The sequence below is a fragment of the Hypanus sabinus genome, chromosome 2 (genome assembly GCF_030144855.1).
Source record: "Hypanus sabinus isolate sHypSab1 chromosome 2, sHypSab1.hap1, whole genome shotgun sequence".
Lineage (NCBI taxonomy): Eukaryota > Metazoa > Chordata > Chondrichthyes > Myliobatiformes > Dasyatidae > Hypanus > Hypanus sabinus.
In genome coordinates this window covers 117,434,148-117,455,949 of record NC_082707.1, presented here as the reverse complement: position 1 = coordinate 117,455,949, position 21,802 = coordinate 117,434,148, and the positions used below count along the sequence as shown (strand labels likewise).

The 21,802-nt window shown below is 41.2% G+C and overlaps 1 protein-coding gene across 1 annotated transcript; it reads left to right on the top strand.

Annotated features, from left to right (window-relative positions):
• Nucleotides 1-1,654: 1,654 nt before the first annotated feature.
• gchfr (GTP cyclohydrolase I feedback regulator) lies at nucleotides 1,655-20,060 on the top strand. Its single transcript, XM_059953151.1, has 3 exons — nucleotides 1,655-2,050; nucleotides 8,949-9,043; nucleotides 18,904-20,060. The coding sequence occupies exons 1-3, from the start codon at nucleotides 2,015-2,017 to the stop codon at nucleotides 19,037-19,039; spliced, it is 267 nt and encodes an 88-aa protein (XP_059809134.1). The 5' UTR covers nucleotides 1,655-2,014; the 3' UTR covers nucleotides 19,040-20,060.
• The last annotated feature ends 1,742 nt before the right edge of the window (nucleotides 20,061-21,802 follow it).

Below are 21,802 nucleotides of genomic sequence, written 5' to 3'. Positions count from 1 at the left end.
GCATGGGCTCCATGGAAATTTGGTTGCATGGATTTAGAATTGGCTTGCCCACAGAAGGAAGAGGGTGGTAGTTGATGGAATGTATACTACCAGGAGTTTAGTGACTACTGGTGTTCTGCAGTGATCTGTTCTGGAACCCCTGCTTTTTGTGATTTTTATAAATCACTTGTATGTGAACTTTGAAAGATGGGCCAGTAAGGTTGTTATTGGTTACAATAGAGCATAGGCAGGATGCAGAGCTGGGCTGATGATGCTCAAAAGCATGAAGTGATACACCTCAGAAGGTTGAACATGAGGGAAGAGTACATGGTCAATGGCAGGATTCTTCGCTGTGTGTAGGAACAGAGGGATCTTGAGCTCCATGTACATAAATCCTCAATGTTGCTGTGCAAGTTGATAGGCTGTCTAAGAAGGTGTAAGGAGTGTTGGCCTTCACTAAACAGGAGATTGAGTTTGAGAACCACGAGGTAATGTTGCTGCTCTTAGAGCACAGCATGTTGTGTTCAATTCTCATTGCCTCCATTAAAGAAAGCATGTGGAAACTTTAGAGAGAATGCAGTTTATCTACCAGGATGCTGTCTGGATTGAAGAATGTGTCTTATAGGAGAGATTAAATGAGCTAAGGAGGATGAGAGGTGACTTGATAGATCTGTATAAGATTGTAAAAGGCATAGAGTGCCAGGGTGGCAATGGCTACGGCCAGAGGATATTATTTTAAGCTCAGTGGAAGAAAATTTAGGACAGATGTCAGAGGTACGTTTTTTACACAGAGAGTGGTGAGTGTCTGGAATGCACTGTCATAGGTCATGGTTGAGGTAGATGTATTAGGGACATTTAAGAGACTTCTAGACAAACATATGAAAAATGAAGGGTTATGGGCTGTGTCAGAGGGAGGGGTGAGATCGATTGTGGAGTAGGTTGGTGCAACATTGTGAGTCTGTACTGCTGCATGTTCTATGTAATTCCCTTAAATTCATGTTTTTGCTGCTGGGTTTTGGTCTGAACATTCACAATTCACTTCACTCTTCCCCCTCCTCCTTCCCCAGATGAGATTTGACCCACTGGGCTCCTCCAGCAGGAGGTTCTAGCATCTATAGTCTCATACACAGTGTCTTCTTCCTCCCCTCTGAAAATGGATGTGGAATAATTTTCAAGAGACAAGAAATTAAGCTTCCTTATTCTGTTTTGTAATCTCTACAATTATCTGCCAGAAGAGAGTTGTGGAAGCAATATTATTGGAACTAGGTAAAGACGAAGTGAAAGTTAGGGGAATTGAGTGCTATGTGGTACCTGGCACAGAAGAAACATTGAGGTCTGCGGCAGATCATCTGTGACCATACCGAATAATAGGGCAGACTTGATGGGCCAGGTAACTTGCTCCTTCTCCAATATCTGGTGTTTATCCCGGGTTTAGTTAGAGGAAACATCCTCACAGCATTTGTCTGTCATGCATTCTCATAATATTCTGCTTCAATACCGTCAATTACTCCAGAGAACATTGGCCCTACCTAGTCAAACTCTCCTCACAACACACCATCTTTAATCCCATGAATCAATCTTGTGAAATTTCTTTGAATTATTCTCGAGGCAAGCATTTACACCCCCTGTACGTAGTCCTCGGAGTGTTACAGTCCGGCATGCGGTGTTGCCAACCTCGCTTCTGTTTGCATGGATCGTTTATAGGCAGGTGCCGAGCGCCGACACCTGAATGACGCCAGAGATTAAGGAATGAAGCGCAAACTTGTCGATCCTTTGGTGCAAGACAAACTCTTTCACCACAAGATTAAATAGTTTGTTCTTTTTAAAGAAAACGCACGATGCTCTGACACAAAATTACTGTAAGGTGGACACATTCCCGAGGAGGCAGCTGGCTCTTTAAGAGCCATTACGTGAGCTCCGGCAGGGAATGATTGGCTGCGAAGAGGTTTAGGGAGGAAATTACACCGTCAGTCCTGAGCTGTTGCGATAGTGGGTGGTCGAAACAGGGTGAAGTACTGGAGGAAGAGCTGTGAAAATGCCTTATGTTCTCATTAGTACCCAGATCCGGCTGGTGAGTAAACATCCACCAAAGCGTTTGTGCCTAGAAGCAGGGTCATGCACGAATCCCACTCGTGCCTCTTTAACAACCTACAGAATATAATCTGTTCGCCGCCTCCATCGCCATTTAACTACTGAGATTACCGTGACTCCTTGTCCAAAGTAAACGTCCTTTATTCACTGAACAGCGGGGGAATCTGGTGTAAGCGTCTCCTTGAGTTGCAGCAGTTCAGTTATATCGAAAGAGAAAGTATCTTCTTGACCACTGGTTGGATACGCGAAGTTGACCTGATTGGAGAAATGTTGTTATGGTTCATTCACATTGTGATGACTTGTCGGGAGGAGTGATTACTACCACCTGCTAATGACTCCACAAGGTGGATGGATACCAGGAGACAGGCTGCACCTCCTTCCCTCCTACTACCGTTTTTTGTCTTAACCAGCATTCCTTGCTGTGAAATTGTAAGTGAAAAGCCCGCTACCAATAGGGCTCAGTATAGGGAAGCATGTGGCCAAGGGTGAACGAGGGTTTATACACTGAAACCTTCCCGAACGTCACCATGCTCCATAAAGGGTTTCAGTTGTCTTTTGGAAAAGACCATTATACAAATGGCAGGTAACATCTGGTTGGTGACTATGACAATAGTCATAACTTCAGGGTGAAGATGGGAGGGTGGGCAGAAGCTTGCTCAATATTTAAAATGATGTACTCTGAATGAACTAATCCCTGAGGCTTAAGAATGCACCGTTTGGACCATGCTTGGAGTATCGTGAGCAGTATTGGGCCCCATATCTAAGAAAAGACTTTCTGGCTTAGGAGAGGGTTCATAAAGTTGTTCACGGGAATGAAGTGGTTAAGGTGTGAGAAGCGTTTGAGGGCTCTGGGGCTGCTCTCACTGGAGTTTAGAAGAATGAGGGTGTATCTTAATGAAATCTAGCCAATATTGGAAGGCATCAGAATAGAGGCACGTCTAATTAGAACAGAGATGAAGAGGAAATTCTTTAGCCAGAGGGTGGTGAATCTGTAGAAGAATTTGCCACAGACCGTTGTAGAGGCCAAGTCATTGGATACATTTAAAGTTGAGGTAGATTAGCAAGCGTATCAAAAGTTATGGGGAGAAGACAGGAGAGTGTAGTGTCTAGTGGCTATGCATGTGCGCATGACTGACCCTAGTTAGAAACTGTTCAGGAACGGTCTCTTGTCCCAATTAAGTGGAATAGGGTCCCGAAAAAACTAAGGGCATCACAGCTATTTTCTCAACTGTTTTTTGTTCTTTAAGAGTTGTCCCTAATAAGCAGCTGTCCGGATTAACTGATGGCCCAATTAACTGGAATCTGCTGTATAAAAGCTGGACTTGCCTTCGATTGCATAAAATACAGATCCTTCCTCCTCTTTTTTTGGGTCCTCCTCATTTTGATATATTGATACACCAAGTGCTATCGAGCAGTTGTTGGTGTATTAATATATCAAAATGTGGAGGACCCACCTATGTCTGGATGCATTCACAGTCTGCAGTCTAGAGCTGTTCTTGCAGAATTCCACGTTCACAGTTCGGCTTGAATTCCATGTACTTAGTGGATCCCAATCAAGTTCTTCAGACCCACTTCACATGCAACCACTTAAAACATATTACTTACCTGGCTTTTCCCTCTGCCCTTCCCCTGCCAACTGCCTTTCCGGTAATGACCATCCCCAAGCCCTACATTGCAGAAAAATTATCCTTCAGCTGATGATTTCTCTGCCATTTACTTTTGTATCCTTCATCCCTGATATTTTTACCCTGTGTGATCTTCCCTCAAAAAACAAACACATTTGTAGGCCTGTTAGGGCAACTTGAAAATTTGTGGTAAGTGTGGTATAAAAGGCAATCTGAAAATTTTCAGTTTGCGAAGATTCAGCATGTCATCTAAAACTCTGACAAATTTCTGTATGTCTATGGTGGAGAGTATATTGACTGGTTGTATCATGGCCTACTTCGGAAACTCCAATGTCCTTGTATGGAATATCCTACAAAAAGAAATGGTTACAGCCCAGTCCATCATGGGTAAAACCTTCCCCATATCACTGAGTACATCTACATAGAGTGCTGTTGCAGGGAAGCAGCATCCATCATCAAGGACTCCCACCATCCAAGCCATGCTCTCTTTTCATTGCTGCCTTCAGAAAGAAGGTACAGGAGCTGCACCACCAGGTTCAGGAACAGTTATTACCCCTCGACCATTAGGCTCCAGAATCAGAGGAGATAACTTCACTTGCCCGTCACTGAATTGTTCCCACTGAATTGGACTCACTTCCAAGGACTCATCATCTCTTTGTCTCTATTTATCACTTTTCTATTTATTATTATTATTTTATCATTATTTTTGTATTTGCACAGTTTATTGTTTTTGTTTGCACATTGGTTATTGTCCACCCTTTTGGGTGCAGTGTTTTCATTGATTCTATTGTGTTTTTGTTTGTATTTACTGTGAATGCCCACAAGAAAATGGATCTCAGGGTTCTACATGGTGACATAAATGTACTTCAATAATAAATTTACTTTAAACTTTGAAAATTAGTTGAACGGGGGCAACAGTATCTAAAAAAAAGACTGAAATTAGAAGATAATTTAAACAAAAATGGAGCAGAAATGCAAATGCTGTAATTCTAAAACATCAATAGGTTTCAATAGATACATATGTCAGAGAAATGTATACAATATACATCCTGAAATTTTTTCACAAACATCCATGAAAACTGAGAAGTGCCCCAAAGAATGAATGACAGTTAAAACATTAGAACCCCAAAGCCACCCCCCCACTCACAAGTGGCAGCAAGGCAATGACCCCCCTCCCACCCCCACCAGCAAAAAAGCTTCGGCACCCTCCACTGGCACACAAGCGTGCAGCAAAGCATCAATAAAGACACAAACTTACAGTACCCCATTCACCCGGTATTCAAAATACCACAGGTTCTCTCTCTCTCTAATAAGGGAAAAAGAGGTGACCCCATTTCACAGTGAGAGGGGAGACATAATTAACAACTCACTGATTTACGATGTTAAAAGTTTGTTGTGTTGCTTTTTCTGAGCTCTACGCCCAAAGAGTCGCACCAGAAAGGTGCAGCTCTCCAGGCACACAACCCCCAGCAGCTAACCCAGTGCTCCCGCTGTTCTGTGTTCTCCTGCAACGCTTCAGTCAGGGACACCGGCCTCGAATCAGCACGTCCCCAGAGCTACGAAATCCCAGAACCCTGAAGGCACGCTCGTCTTCCAGGCTGTGTCCTTGGGATACCCAAGAGCGGGTCCCATTCCCGCAAAGACCCAAAGTCAGAGTGTAACTCCAGATCAGGGTCTTCAAAAGAAACCCACACTCTGAAAAGGAAAAAAAGAAATAGCAAAGATAGAAATAAAGATGTTTCCAAAGATGCAAGCAAAGTAGTTGCCGTTTAGCTTCATCTAGACTTTGCTCCGTCCCTCTATGACAAAAGTATTGAAAGTATTCCAGACAAGTCTCTGGAAAAAGATCACAGCTTGGGCAGTAAAAGAAACTGAGTTGCTGTTCCTTCATTATAACACATGCTTGCTGAGAGAGTGGGATGACAGTGGAATGGCTGCAATTGGATAACAAAATTGTCTTAGCATCACTGGAGGGTTAGGGGTGGGCAGAGGCAGCTGGCAACAAACAAACGAGTTGAATGGGAAAGAAGTAGCCAGATCCCAGGGGTGGGATGTGGTGAGGCAGCCGTGTAGGGTTTACCTGAAACATCAAGTTTAACCAAATAAGCCACAATAGCTGTACTATACCCAAAAAGAGGAAGGGCTGTTATTCCTTTAGCTAATACCGGGTATCATTGGAAGACTGTAGGAGGCTGAAGAGAGGTCAAAGTGAGAAGGAGGTGGAAATTCAGGGTATCCCTTGCAAACTGTATGGAGCTGTTCGATAAAACAGCTGTACCATTTATATTTGGTTTGTCCAACGTAGAAAGCAAATGTAAAATACAAACACCATTATTGATTGATGCAAGGCACTAAAGTGGAAGCACACAAGTTGTTGCGATAACTGGAAGAACTATTTGGATCCTGGGATGCTGTGTGGAAAGAGATGACAGTGCAGGTGTTGTATCTATGGATGCACGGGAAGATGTGTGAGAAGGGGACTGGTCGGTTGAGGAAGAAGTTTGCTTTGAGCACATTTTCCACTCAATCAGCTTCCATGTCCAATAGAATCATCCCTTTAGGATGCTGGAAGGAGTGTGAGAAGGTGAAGAATTATCTGCTGATGGAATCCCATAAGGCAGGTAGCAATTATGGAGGATAATCCACTGAACGTGGAGGCTGATGGAGTGGAAACTGTCAAGGCAAATGCTTTCCTAGTACTGTCTGGCAAGAGAGGTGATGAGAACAGAAGTATGAGAAATAAAGGAGACATAGCTGAAAGCCCTGTTACCTATAGTAGAGGAGAAGTTTCAATGAAGGGAAAAGGAAGTTATTTTAAAGGCACTCATATATGAAGTCATATCAACATGATAGATATGGTGGAGAAATTGGGAGTATGGTATGGAATGAAATTCTTGCTGGATGGGAGGACATGTTGCTGAGATGGTTGTGGGAGTTGGTAGATACTGGCAAACAGAGGTGAAGAAAGTTAGATATGGACTCTGTGAATGTGAGAGCAGGATGGAAACTGGCAGCAAAGGTAAAGAAATCTGAGTCCACTATGAGTATTGGAAGTAGCTGTATCACTGTAGTGAAGAAAGGGCTGTGTGTGGGTGTGTTACAGCCATTGGAAATTAATATTTAATTTAACGTGTTTCTCTCTGTACAGACCAATTTACCTCCAGTTCAATTTTTTTTTGTCTCAAGAACTGCTTTTTAATTAACTGTTACATGGATAACTTTTGCCTGCATCATGTCACAGATATCCCCTCTAATCTTTCCATGCTGCCACATCTCTTCAACTTAAAACATGCTTGTCTTCTCTCCTTTTTTGTTCTGAATAATAACCCATGGTCCAAAGCAAGCATCTTCATTTATCTTCTCCACTGATACTTTGAGTGCTTCTAGCATGCTTTGAATTTCATAAATCTAATTTTTTAGAGTATAAAAGCATGTAGATCATAGTGGAACTTTAAAATTTAATTTAGTTCTCAGATGAAGTGTTACAGTTCTGGAAAACATATTTCAAGAAAAAGTACACACGAATTTAGCAGGGAATTAGCAGTTTAATGGATAATTATTGCCTTTCTCCTTGTAACAAACAATATCAAGCTTTCAAAATAATTCTACATTAGGAGATATGGATGCTTGAATCTAGAGCAAAAAGACTACTGCTTGCATGTTCAACCATCAAAGAATTGGTTGATGTTTCAGATCAAGTCCCTGCTTCAGAATTTGAGAGAGTAAAGAGATAGACATAAAGCTCATCATCCCTCCTTTATCCAGTTTTCCAGCCTCTATCTGTACCTTAACTTTCCCCCATTTGGCTCCATCAGCCCATCATCCCCCACCTCACATATTTCCACCTACCAGCCTCCAACTCACCTCATTATACTGACCACCTTCCCAGTACATTCTTGGTCCTGATGCAGGGTCTTGGTCCAAAATATCAGCTATATCTTTGTCTCCATAGATGTTTATTGATGTGCAGCTCCTCCTGCAGCTTGTTTCTTCTGGAAATTATAGGCATGACAGAGCAGGAAGAGAAAACTGTGTTAGTGAGTACACAACTAGTGCTCATACGTTCAAAATGATTAACTAAAGACCTATAGAGGAGATGAGAAGATATGTTTTTACTTTGGGGGTTGTCCATGGAAGAAATGATTGTGATTCTGAAGTTTCATGCTTTTGTAGAAGAGGAACTTCAGGATTATTGAATTGTTGAGGAATAGACAAAGCCAGACTGCTCCCTGAAGGAGGCAGCACACCCTCAATACTGACTAATGTGTCACCCTGCTTTGTCTAAAGTTTATTTTGTGGGTGAAAGTTTATTTTGTTGTAAGTCAAAATGAAACAGCACATTTACAGCCAGATCATGCCAGATCTGCTGGCACTTGTGATCTAGGGTGATACATAAATAATGTGGATTTGAATTAAAGTGGCAGAATGATTTGTATCCATAAATATTGGGTAATGAATGAATGATTTTTGGTCATATCTTAAGGGGCCTTTGTCTATACAAGATCCCAGTTTACCATTCTAGTTGTGATGTATTGAAGTCCAATTCTAAGCTAAAATAACATGATATGTGTCAGCCTTTGCTTGTTGGTTGCCTACCATCTCTTTTGAGTTCAGAGATTGGTAACAAGTGTGCAGCTTGCTAAAAATAAAACCCAAATTGGTACCAAAAATCTAATGGAATACAGGTCCAGCATGAGTTACAAATGCTCAACATATAGACAGCCATATGGATCATGAGTCTGGGAGTGTGGCAGGATGGATGTGGGGGTAGTGGAGGATTTGTGGAAATGGGGCATTTCTGCATGCCTTCCCTTCCCCCACCCATGTGCTGAAACAGTTATGGGCTGGGTTGAGCTGAACAGACTCTCTCACTTAACTCTAAGAAGCCGGCTGACCACCACTCTCCCTTTGCCAGCTTGTTCTCCCTTCACAGCTGTTTTTGTGATCCTCTTGCATCATTTCAAAACAACTTGCCTTCCCTCTGGGCAGGTTACTGCATATGGACTCTATCAAATTCTCCAACTTCAGGTAACTTACGTTATCTGTGAGTTATTGGAACTGGACACCTCTGATTTAAGTCATCCATCCAAGATATTGGTTCAGTTTTTCCTCACTCCATTAGTTTTGCCTGACCATCTGGACGTGTGCAACAGGCCTGCTATTAGCAACACACCAGGGGTTTTGGGCAGGACAGGAGAATGAATAAAGCATAAGACATATAAATTGTCATAACGGGAAATTTTACTTTTTAAGGAAACTGGACCCACGATTGTTGGAGATGAGAACTCAGATGTGAATCTTATGAACTACCTTGGAGCTGAGAAAACCACTGTATTAGGAAATAATTTGTGAGTAATACACGTCAAAATACTTCAAAGTACGGCATCTGACGTCTTGTGATTTTTAACAATTCATTGTCTATCTACTTGGCTCTTTGTATTCTGTAGCTTGGAATTGGCTCTTACCAGATTTATACCAGCTGCTCAGCTTAGTGCTGAATGGGTCAGAGAGATTTTAGCAGGAATGACTGAACTTGACAATTAGTACCTTTCCTATTTAAATCTGGATGAGTTTCTGATTTTCAAAGTGTGAAGGACCAGGGTAAATATAAACTGCGAGAGCAGGTAAAGGTGAAAAAAACAGGGGTTTTATTTACCCAAAATGTTTACAAACTCAACAGAACTGTTCTAGAGTCCAAACTTCAATCAGCTAAGCAGAACAGAACTTGGTTACAACGACATAGTAAATACTCCCCCACTCATCTCCTGACTGCGGGTTTATATTCGATGCTGGCCAGTCCATAGTAAATTGCAGGGGAGAGAAAACATTCCTCTCCTTAAAAAGATACGGCATAAATGAAGCAGCTCCAGAGAACACCCCACTGGCTGTAGCAGAATGGCACAGCCCAATTATCCAGCTCCATCTACTTAGGCTGGTGCAATGCAACAGCTCAGTCATTTGCCAGATTGTCAGGAGGATGGTCGGCTACAGGACACTTTAATATGCCCGGTTGATGGTGTGGCTGGTAATTGCAGCCATCACACAAAGTAAATTACATTATCTCTGATACAGATTGCTTCAGAATTTAGTCCATTAGCAATCCCCTGCCACCCTCTGCAGTCCGAGGCGCTGCCTTCCATTCTTTTTATCTTTCAGAGATGTGCCTTTGTCCCTTGCAAATGGCCAGCAGCATAGTGGTATTTGGAGTTAGAGATTAATTCCTTATTATCCGGCTCTCAGGTTATTCCCCCAATCTAATCTCCTGCACTTATTTCCATGTAACGCATTTTCTCAAATGCTAATTAGTCCATCCTGATTCTCTTACTGTCTACCTGCACTGAGAGACTCTGACACACAGTTCTCTCTGTGCGGCAGGAGAGCACACATCACGGTACAATAACTTCTGCTTTATTATTTCATACATTATTATTGTGTTTATTATTATTCTGTGTGTTATTGTTAGTTAAGTCTGCACACTGCTGAGTGTGTTTTTAAACATTGCTGCTGTAATGAAAGAATTTCCCATTCGGGATCAATGAAGTGCTTATTATTATTATTATTATTATTAAAGAAAATCCCAATGAAAATCCTAATGCTATGATCTTTTCGTTCCTGCTGAGAAATTGAACATAAGTGGCGAGGAGCCCTGGTTTAGCTAAACCATTAAGCTGTCTTTTCTGCACAAATGGCTCCTTCCACTCCCAATTTAATTCGGCTCACTTACGCATAAATTACACCTGCTTAATCTGAGAGACTACACAGTACTGTTCAGAAGTTTTAGGCACATATATATAGCCAGAGCATTCTAGACTTTGGCGCAGTACTCTATTTGTCAACATGGAGTGGAGATCGAGTTTGTAAATCTGCCTGGAGCAAAGGGTGTTGGAAATGGTGAGGGTGGAGTGCCATGGGAGGGGTGGGGGCTAGTACAAGTGCAGATACACCCAGCCCTGAGACACCAGTCAAGGTGATTTGATTCCAAACAATTGGTTTATTGATCATTATAGAATGTATCTCTGGTGCTTCCCATTCCCTCCCCTCTCCCTTCCCCAACCATGATTCCCCTCTCCCAGTCCTGGTCCCACTCTCACTCCACAATAGAGACCCATATCAGAATCAGGTTTATCATCACTCATATGTAATTTGTTCTTTTTTTAATGGCAGCAGTGTAGTGCAATACATAAAATTACTACAGTCCAATGCAAAAGTACTACATATATGTGGCTAAGACTTTTGCACAGTACTGTATAACAGAAGATTCTGGCATCAAAGCAGATAGAATGGCAAAAATAATTAAAGAAAATAATTAGTTAAGAGAATTATTCACAACTGAAGAGCAAATGAAAGATATTTAGGACATGACTAGGTCACTTAATTTCTTCATTACTGTTGGTTGATCTGTAACCTAACCCTGTTTGCCCACTTTTACCCCACATCATTCAACAGCTTTGGCTGACAAAAATTTATCTTTCTTATGCATAAAATAAATATTACAGGGAATCAATTCCATTTCAATTAAATCATCCCTTCATCTTCCATCTTCCAGAAATTATAACTATAGTTTGCATTACCTCTCCTCAAACTTTATATCCGAAGGTTATCATACTGATAAATCTGCACTGGAATCCCTTCAAGCCTATTGTGTTCATTAAGGTGCAGTAAATAACAAAGGGGAAGGCGGAGTAGGAAATAAATACATTGGAAGAGCATTAGGCCATTCAGCCCATCAAGTCTGCTCCGCCATTCACTCATGGCTGATTTACCGTATTTCCCCTCTGAACCTCATTCTCTGATTTGTCTCCATAACCGTTGACACCTTTATTACTCAAGAACGCACCAACCTTAACTTTAAATGCACCCAATGACTTGGTCTCACAGATGCCTGTGGCAATGAATTCCACCCTCTGACGAAAGAGATTCCCCTCATCTGTTTTAAAGGGACACCTTTAATTATGTGGCTGTGCCCTTTGGTCCTAGACTCTCCAACTGTACGACACATTCTCTCCATGTCCACTCTAGCCAAGATCTTCAGTATTTGGTAGGTTTAAATGAGATAGCCCCTCATTATTCTAAATTCCAGTGGGCACAGGCCCAGAGCCTTCCTGAGACACTTTTTGGTTTCAGAGATGCTTTTACCTGACTCTTCCTGGAACTTAACAGGCTTCTTTTATCTCTGTGCAATTCTGACAAAGGGTTTTTGATTTGGAATGTTAAGTTTCTCTTCTCACAAATGCAGCCTGACCTGTTCAGTATATCCAACACCATGCATGATGTATTGCTATAGGTCTGTTGTTTGTTATTTTTTTCACACTAATTATTTTTGGAACATAATTTTGTCACATTAAAACAACAAATTTTATGACATAAGTCAATGATAATAAATCTGATTCTGATTAATCATGTCTTTTTCAAAACAATCGTTTGCATTCCTTTAACTTATTAACAGAGCACTTTTCATACGAACAATGTAGTTCAAAGTGCTTTACAATGGGATGAAGTGCAAACTGAAAATAAAAGACAAAAATGTTAATTACAAGCAAAGTTAAATAAATAAGTTTTGAGTTGGCTTTTGAAAGTCTCAAGTGAGTCTGCATCCCCTTATAGTTTTAGGTTTTTAATTCCATAGTTCAGGAGTGCAGTTCAGAAAAGCTGAGGGAAGTTTGTTGAATTTGTTGAATTGGTGGGAGAAGATCTGAGAACTTGAGCAGGATTACAACATGAAATTAATTCTCTGATACTCTGGTCCCAGACCCTTGAGAGCTTTAAACACAAGTAAGAGAACTTTAAAATGAATTCTAAAAGATACAGGAAGCTAATGCAGAGTAATGGGAGTGATATGTTTCCTCATCCAGGTTTCAGTTTAAAGATTAGCAGTGGTGTTCTGAATGAGTTAAAGCTTGCCAATAGAAGGTCAGTAAAAAGTGCTCTAGTAATCTGGTCTATTCCACATAAAGGTGTGAATTCGTTTTACATTCTCATTACGTGACAGAAACTGACATACCTTTGCATTATTTCCTAAGTGTAGAAATGCTTCTCTGGTCACTTTCTTTATGTGGGATTTAAAATTCACATCTGGATCAGGGATAACACACAGGCTTGTTACTTCTGATTTTACAAGGGGAGCCAGGTTTATCCAGAAGTTTAGAATGTTACTTATCCTTGCATTTCTCTGTTAGCCGATCAATTATAATTTACAAAAATCAGGCTATCATGCACTCTTGTATGTTCTAATAGTTTACCAAGGATGGGTGTTAGGCCCACTGGTTCTTGGTTTCCCCTCTTTCCTACTTCAGACCATAAGATACAGGAGCAGAATTAGGCCATTTGGAGGCACATGACAAGATAAGCTGAAGCCAGCATGGCTTTTTGAAAGGAAAATCCTTCCTGTCAAACCTACTGCAATTCTTTGATGAAATTACAAGCAGGGTAGACAAAGGAGATGCAGTGGATGTGGTTCACTTAGATTTTCAGAAGGACTTCGACAAGGTGCTGCACATGAGGCTGCTTAGCAAGGTAAGAGCCCATGGAATTACAGAGAAGTTACTAGTATGGGTGGAGCATTGGGTGGTGGGCAGAAAACAGAGAGTGGGAATAAAGGGATCCTATTTTGTCTGGCTGCTGGTTACCAGTGGAGTTCCACAGGGGTCGGTGTTGGGACCGCTGCTTTTTACGATGTATGTCAATGATTTAGACTATGGTTTAAATGGATTTGTGGCTAAATTTGTCAATGATATAAAGATAGGTGGAGGAGATGGTAGTGTTGAGGAAACAGAGAGCCTGCAGAGAGACTTAGATAGTTTAGGGGAATGGGCAAAGAAGTAGCAAATGAAATACAATGTTGGAAAGTGTACAGTCATGCACTTTGGTGGAAGAAATAAACGGGCAGTCTATTATTTATCTGGGGAAAGAATTCAAAATGCAGAGATGCAAAGGGACTTGGGAGTCCTTTTGCAGGTTGAGTTGGTGGTGCAGAATTTGAATGCAATGTTGGCATTCATTTCTAGAAGTATAGAATATATGAGCAGAGATATGATGTTGAGGCTTTATAAGGCACTCGAGAGACCACACTTGGAGTATTGTGTGCAGGTTTGGGCTCCTTATTTTAGAAAGGATAAACTGACATTGTAGAGGGCTCAGAGAAGATTCACAAATATGATTCCAGGAATGAAAGGGTTACTGTTTGAGGAACATCTGGCAGCTCTTGGGTTGTATTCCCTGGAATTCAGGAGAATGAGGGGGGATTTCACAGAGACGTTCTGATTGTTAAAAGGCCTGAACAGATTAGATATGGCAAAGTTATTTCCCACGGTAGGGGATTCTAGGACAAGAGGGCATGACTTCAGGATTGAAGAACGTCCTTTTTGAACTGAGATGCAGAGAAATTACTTTTGTCAGAAGGTGGTAAATCTGTGGAAATTGTTGCCATGTGCAGCTGTGGAGGCCAAGTCATTGGGTGTATTTAAGGCAGAGATAGAGAGGTTCTTGATTAGCCAGGGCTTCAAAGGGTTTGGGGTGAAAACAGAATAGTGGGGATGACTGGAAGAATTATATCAGCCCATGATTGAATGGCGGAGCAGGCTCAATAGGCTGAATGGCCTACTTCTGCTCCTATATCTTATGGTCTTAACCAGAAGGATTTTGAGCATATAGTGCTAGAATAAATATAAATCTGAGAGGATATGTTTTACCCCATGTCTCTGAAAGGTTTGTTTAGAAACATGTTTAAACTAAGTAGTGGGGGGGGGGGGGCGGGGGAGGGATGAACTGGATATATAAGGATGGAGTAAAAGGGAAAGCGAGAATAAGAAAAGTTAAGAAAGACAACAGAATTAACGGGGCAGAAAGCTTAGGAAGGGATCGGAGAGTATGGCCAAGTGCGATTGGAATCGATGTGAAAGGTGAGGGATTAAAAGTATTATATATGAATGCATGATGTATAAGAAATAAAGTGGATGAGCTTGAGGCTCAGTTGGAAATTGGCAATATTCAAGGGTATACGTCCTATCAAAAGGACAGACAGGTGGGTAGAGAGGGTGGGGTGGCTCTGTTGGTGAGGAATGAAATTCAGTCCCTTGCAACAGACATAGAATCAGGAGATGTAGAGTCAGTATGGATAGAACTGAAATTGTAAGGGCAAAAAGACCCTATAGGAGTTATCTACAGGCCCCCAAACAGAAGCCTGGATATAGGGTGCAAATTGAATCAAGAGTTAAAATTGGCATGTTGCAAAGGTAATGCTACGGTTGTTATGGGGGATTTCAACATGCAGGTAGACTGGGAGAATCAGAATGGTACTGGACCCCAAGAAAGGGAGTTTGTGGAGTGCCTCCGAGATGGATTCTTAGAACAGCTTGTACTGGAGCCTACCAGGGAGAAGGCAATGCTGGATTTAGTGTTGTGTAATGAACCAGATTTGATAAGGGAACTTGAGGTAAAGGAGCCATTAGGAGGTAGTGACCATAATATGAGAAGTTTTAATCTACAATTTGAGAGGGAGAAGGGACAATTGGAAGTGTCAGTATCACAGATTAACAAAGGGGACTATGGAGCCATGAGGGAGGAGCTGGCCAAAGTTGACTGGAAGGATACCCTAGCAGGGATGACAGTGGAACAACAATGGCAGGTACTTCTGGGAATAATACAGAAGGTGCAGGATCAGTTTAGTCCAAAGAGGAAAAAAGATCCTAAGGGGAGTAAGGGGCGACTGTGGCTGACAGTATAAAAATAAAAGAGAAGTATAACATAGCAAAGATGAGCAGAAAGCCAGAGGATTGGGAAACTTTTAAAGAGCAATAGAAGATAACTAAAAAGGCAGTACGGGGAGAAAAGATGAGGTACGAAGGTAAGCGAGCCAAGAATATAGAGGAGGATAGTAAAAACTTCTTTAGGTATGTGAAAAGGAAAAAATTAGTTAAGACCAAAGTTGGGCCCTTGAAGACAGAAACAGGTGAATTTATTATGGGGAACAAGGAAATGGCAGATGAGTTGAACAGGTATTTTGGATCTGTCTTCACTAGGGAAGACACAAACAATCTCCCAGATGTAATAGTGGCCAGAGGACCTAGGGTAACAGAAGAACTGAAGGAAATTCACATTAGGCAGAAAATGGTGTCGGGTAGACTGATGGGACTGAAGGCTGATAAATCCCCAGGGCCTGATGGTCTGCATCCCAGGGTACTTAAGGAGGTGGGTCTAGAAATCGTGGACACATTGATAATCATTTTCCAATGTTTTATAGATTCAAGATCAGTTCCTGTGGGTTCGAGGGTAGCTAAAGTTATTCCACTTTTTAAAAAAGGAGGGAGAGGAAACGGGGAATTATAGACCTGTTAGCCTTACATCAGTGGTAGGGAAGATGCTGGAGTCAATTATAAAAGATGAAATAGCGGCACATTTGGATAGCAGTAACAAGAGTCAGCATGGATTTATGAAGGGGAAATCATGCTTGACTAATCTTCTGGAATTTTTTGAGGATGTAACAATGAAGATGGACAAGGGAGAGTCAGTGGATGTAGTGTACCGGGACTTTCAGAAAGCCTTTGATAAGGTCCCACATAGGAGATTAGTGGGCAATATTATAGCACATGGTATTGGGGGTAGGGTACTGACATGAATAAAAAATTGGTTGGCAGACAGGAAACAAAGAATAGGGATTAATGGGTCCCTTTCAGAATGGCAGGCAGTGACTAGTGGGGTACTGCAAGGTTCGGTGCTGGGACCGCAGCTATTTACAATATACATTAATGATTTAGATGAAAGGATTAAAAGTAACATCAGCAAATTTGCAGATGACACAAAGCTGGGTAGCAGTGTGAAATATGAGGAGGATGTTAGGAGAATGCAGGGTGACTTTGGACAGGTTGGGTGAGTGGGCAGATGCATGGCAGATGCAGTTTAATGTGGATAAATGTGAGGTTATCCACTTCGGAGCAAGAACAGGAAGGCAGATTACTATCTGAATGGTGTCAAGTTAGGAAAAGGGGAAGTACAATGAGATCTAGGTGTCCTTGTTCATCAGTCACTGAAAGTAAGCATGCAGGTACAGCAGGCAGTGAAGGAAGCTAATGGCATGTTGGTCTTCATAACAAGGGGAGTTGAGTATAGGAGCAAAGAGGTCCTTCTGCAGTTGTACACGGCCCTGGCGAGACCACACCTGGAGCATTGTGTGCAGCTTTGGTCTCCAAATTTGAGGAAGAACATTCTTGCTATTGAGGGAGTGCAGTGTAGGTTCATGAGGTTAGTTCCCGGGATGGCAGGATTGTCATATGTTGAAAGATTGGAGCAACTGGGCTTGTATACACTGGAATTTAGAAGGATAAGAGGGGATCTGATTGAAACGTGTAAGATTATTAAGGGATTGGACACACTAGAGGCAGGAAACATGTTCCTGATGTTGGGGGGAGTCCAGAACCAGAGGCCACAGTTTAAGAATAAGGGGTAGGCCATTTAGAACGGAGTTGAGGGAAAATTTTTTCACCCAGAGAGTTGTGGATCTGTGGAATGCTCTGCCTCAGAAGGCAGTGGAGGCCAATTCTCTGGATGCTTTCAAGAAAGAGTTAGATAGAGCTGTTTTATTTATGTTCCTTCAGAATGCTTCCTCAACCATATCATGTCATCCATGTTTGAAATAATCCCAGAATTGGGTCCTCTCATTTGCATTGTTTGGAAGCATTTTTAGATATTCAGTTCCAGCTTCTTACACTGTTCTACTTGAATCTGAGGGAAATAAGCCAATTCTAAATACGTAACCTGACATTGGAATGGCAGTAGGATACTGTAGCATAGAATGGGAAAGAGCTGAATTCCATGACTTTCCCTGGACAGAAGACGTTGCAGAATTCCTTCATGTTAAAAACTATCACATGGTCATAAACTGGTCAAATGCCAAAATGAGCTGTTTTTAACCTGAAGCATCAATCCTATTTCATTCCCCAAGTGCTGTCTGCCTTGCTGAATGTTTCCAGTATTTACACAGTTCAAGGTGTAGTTTTTAAAAAAAATTTCAAGCACACACTTTCCCTGGCTGAAGACTCCTCACCAAGGTTAGAGCGAAAGTAGAAGAGCTGCACAGAAGGCCAAAAGTTGGGAGGTGGACACCTCAAGTTTGCAGGTTACAGCATTGCTGGTTTAGAGATGATATTGGCTGAGGGAAGGTGTGTGATATTTAAGAGGTATCCATGGGGACTAGTGCCAATGTAGGCCAGCAGTGACAAATAATTTGTGAATGGGATGAGATACAACAAGAAGTAAACTTGTGCTTTCTGTGTTCGCCAAAGTTTCTGAAGATTGAAGCTGGGAGGCTTGCAGGAGAGTACTGTAATAGTTGATGCTAGAAATGACTAAAGAATTATGAAATTAAATCAAAACATAAAGAAACTGACCAGAGAAGCATTTCTACACCTAAGAAATATTGCAAAGGTATGTCAGTTTCTGTCACGTAATGATGCTGTAAACTAATTCACGCCTTTATGTAGAATAGACCAGATTACCAGTGCACTTTTAACTGGCCTTCCAAAGCAATCTAGACGAAGTGCAGCTCATTCAGAATGCTGCCACTAAACTTTTAACTAAAACCAGGACAAGGGAGCATATCACTCTTGTCCTAGCAACTCTGCTTTGACTTTCTGTATCTTTTAGATTTGATTTTAAAATTCTCCTACTTGTTTTTTAAGCTCTCAAAGGTCTGGGACCAGGATAAATCACAGCATTGTTTTGTTCTATAATCCTCAAGCTCTCAGGTCTTCTTGCGCTGGTTGCTTAAATCTAAACAATCTTCCACAAAAGATGATTGGCAGATCAGCCTTTTTGAACTATACTCCTAAACTGGAATAAAATACCTTAAACTGTTAGGGATGCACTCAGTTGACACTTTTAAACGCCAGCCCAAAACCTATTTATTTAACCTCGCTTTTAACTAAAACCTTTTCATTTATGTTCATGTTTGCACTTTATCCCCTTGAAAAGCACTCATGTAAGCACTCTATAAATAAGTTGTATTATTATTATTATTATTATTATTAGCTTGGGCTTCCAGGGACAAATTTGCTGTTGGAGCAGTCTGCCACTTTTCAATGGGCCTTTATTAAGGAATTAAATAAGATGCTGAGCAGTCAGCCAAGAAAAGACTATTCACATATCAGCCAAAGTATATTTCATATTTTGATAAAGTTGATTAATTTGAGAGATTAATTTGTGTTTGTATCCACAGCTCAGAATATCGGGTTAAATACCCCCCACGAGTGGTGCTGGATAAACTGGAGGTTCTTGGCTACCATGTAATCAGCATGACAGGCGTGGGACAGACCCTAGTCTGGTGTCTACACAAAGCTCAACTTGACCCTTAAACAAATAGAACTGAATCCTTTGCCTATTGTCAGAGATGGTTTGTCTGCCTATAAAGGAGAGAAGCTGAACTCTTACTTTTGCTGTTCAGCGCATTCAGAAACATTTGTTAGAAATATTCAGACTCTAGATCAGCGTTCCCAACCTTTTTTATGCCATGGACCTCTAGTGTTAACCGAGGTTAGGAACCCCTGCTCTAAATCCATTGGTTTTTATTTCTCACCCCCCCCCCCCTTGCTGTTAGTTGTTCTCTCCTATTGGGTGGGGGAGCAATCTTACCCTTCACCCAAACCTCAGCAGTGACTCGATGACGTATTGATCACCATTGCCCCCTCATCCTCCAACACACCTGCATAAGGAACACTGGTTTGTGAGTGGGAGCAGAGTTTGGGATTGATTCCCTTCCCTGCACCCTCATCCTTCTGAACACTATCAATGGCAGATCAGCTAGCTCAGGACAGTCATGAATCACAAGGCATCTAATTAGTTCTTAATGCACTGAAAGGCGCAATTAACATACCTACACCACACCATTGTGAAGGGGACTATTTATTTTGAAAATTGTGGTACATTAATAATTGCAGCCTAACATTCAACTGTACTATTGGAATGTGATGTTTAGTTTATTAACAAAGCCTAGTCTCTGACCAGTCTTACATTGATTTCATTTGCCAGTGGTTCATTAGAGAGAAGGACAATTGGTACTGTAACTCAGTACCTTGCTCTCTGACTTTGTGACCTATGTCACGGACAGCAAAAAAAATACAAGTTTCCACACCTACTCACAAGCCACAGTGGGAATGCTGTAAATGATGGAGTGCGGGAGAGGAACAGATTACGCTGATGCCTTTAACTCCTTAAATACAATGTAAATAATAACCAATGCATTTCAAAATAATTACTTGTGAGACACTTCTCAAACGTTATGAGTTGTGTTTTCGCTTTTCTACTGACCTTCACTGTCCAATTTCACATTGGCATAATGGCACTTAAGTGATTCTCTAATAAATGATTTGATCACTGTGTCGTCCATCACTTTGTCATTTGATCTAAACATCTGCAAATCAGATTTACAAGTCCAATTCAAGTTTCATATAAAAGGGAGCTAATTAATGACATGCTTAAATAAAGCTCATACTAATTTCTGTAGAGGTGCAAAGATTAAATCAATAGTGATATGAAAACTTTGCCAAGGTCAGGTTTGTGTCATGTTTGATCTTAACTGGTACACCAGTTGGGAGTTACTGTAGAGGAGTGTCAGTAACAGTAGTTTCTCTTCATCACTCATGTTGGAAAATATGGATGGCTTTAAGTAGAGAAGAGTTTAGACAACGCCTGCTCCACCGGTAACCAAGTCAATAACATCATGATTTGTCTACTTTCCTATCTGAACTCCATATCCAGCTATTTCCTTCGTGTCTTGATCCAGCCCTTGGAAATAGAATTCCTAGGTTTTACATTACAACTCATGTTTAAAGAACTTTCACCTCATCTCAGTCCTGTGGGGATTATACATATAGCTAGCAGCTTTACTTCATTAGGAGATGGAGGAGATTTGGGACATTACCAAAGACTCTTGCACATTTCTACAGATATATGGTGGAAAGCATTCTCACTGGTTGCATCACAGCCTGGTATGGAGCCTCTGATGAACAGGATTGCAAGAGGCTGCAGTTCCATCATGGGTACAATTCACCCCGGCATCGAAGACGTTCAGGAGACCCTCACCATTTGAGACATGCCCCCTTCATATTACTCAATCAGGGAGGAGGTATGGGAGTCTGAAGACCAATGTTCTAAGAACAGCTTCTTCCTCTCTGTGATCAGATTTTTGAATGGCCCTCACACACCATCTCATTATTCATCTTTTGCACTATTTTTACAAAATGTAGTAGTTTTTGTACTGCTGCCACAAATCAACAATCTCACGACATGACAGTGATAATGAACCAGATTCTGATTCTGAAATAGTGAAAGCTTTATCCTGTCACCAGTTCTGGATACAATGACTTCTTGGTGTCTATTTTGTCAATTTCTCACAGAATTTTTTACATCCCAATGAGATCACTTCCCCTTCTTTTGTACTCCAGTCAATAATGGCCATCTTACTCAGTCTGTCCTTTGGCATATCAGCCTCCTTATCTCTAGAATCAGCCCACACTGCACAGATTTCAAGTACATCTTCAGAAACAGAGACACTAATACTATTCCACACAAGATCTCATTAAAACCCTGAAATCTCTCAAAACTTGTGCTCCAATCCCCTTGTTTCACAGAATGTGAAGAAATTAATATTGAAAATGTCATTTGAAATATATGATAATCTATAGCTGGTAGCCATAATACCATTCTGATGGTCAATATGCAGTATATAATATGTCCATACAAATCAATCTGTGGTGTCAGTAAATGTATTGAGCACATTGCTACTGAGATGAACATGACTTCCATAACACTAAATGTGCTTTTGTGGGAGTTGCTTTGGATTTCCAGCATCTGCAGACTTTCTCGTGTTTGTGCTTTTTCACTTATTGCCTTTTGAATATCATTTTGATACCTGATTTAACTGTTAAAATTTGTTGGTTGGCTTAAAACCACATGGGTAGCAACCAGGGAGGTTAGACAAGGGCCATTTGCTGCAGAGGGCTTAGATCTGAGCACAATATTTGTTCATGGGAAAATAGAGGCCTACAATCTCCTGGGAACACTGTCTAGCTGCCCACATGATCTTTTCCCCCTGACATTAACACATGCTAAGTCAAGAC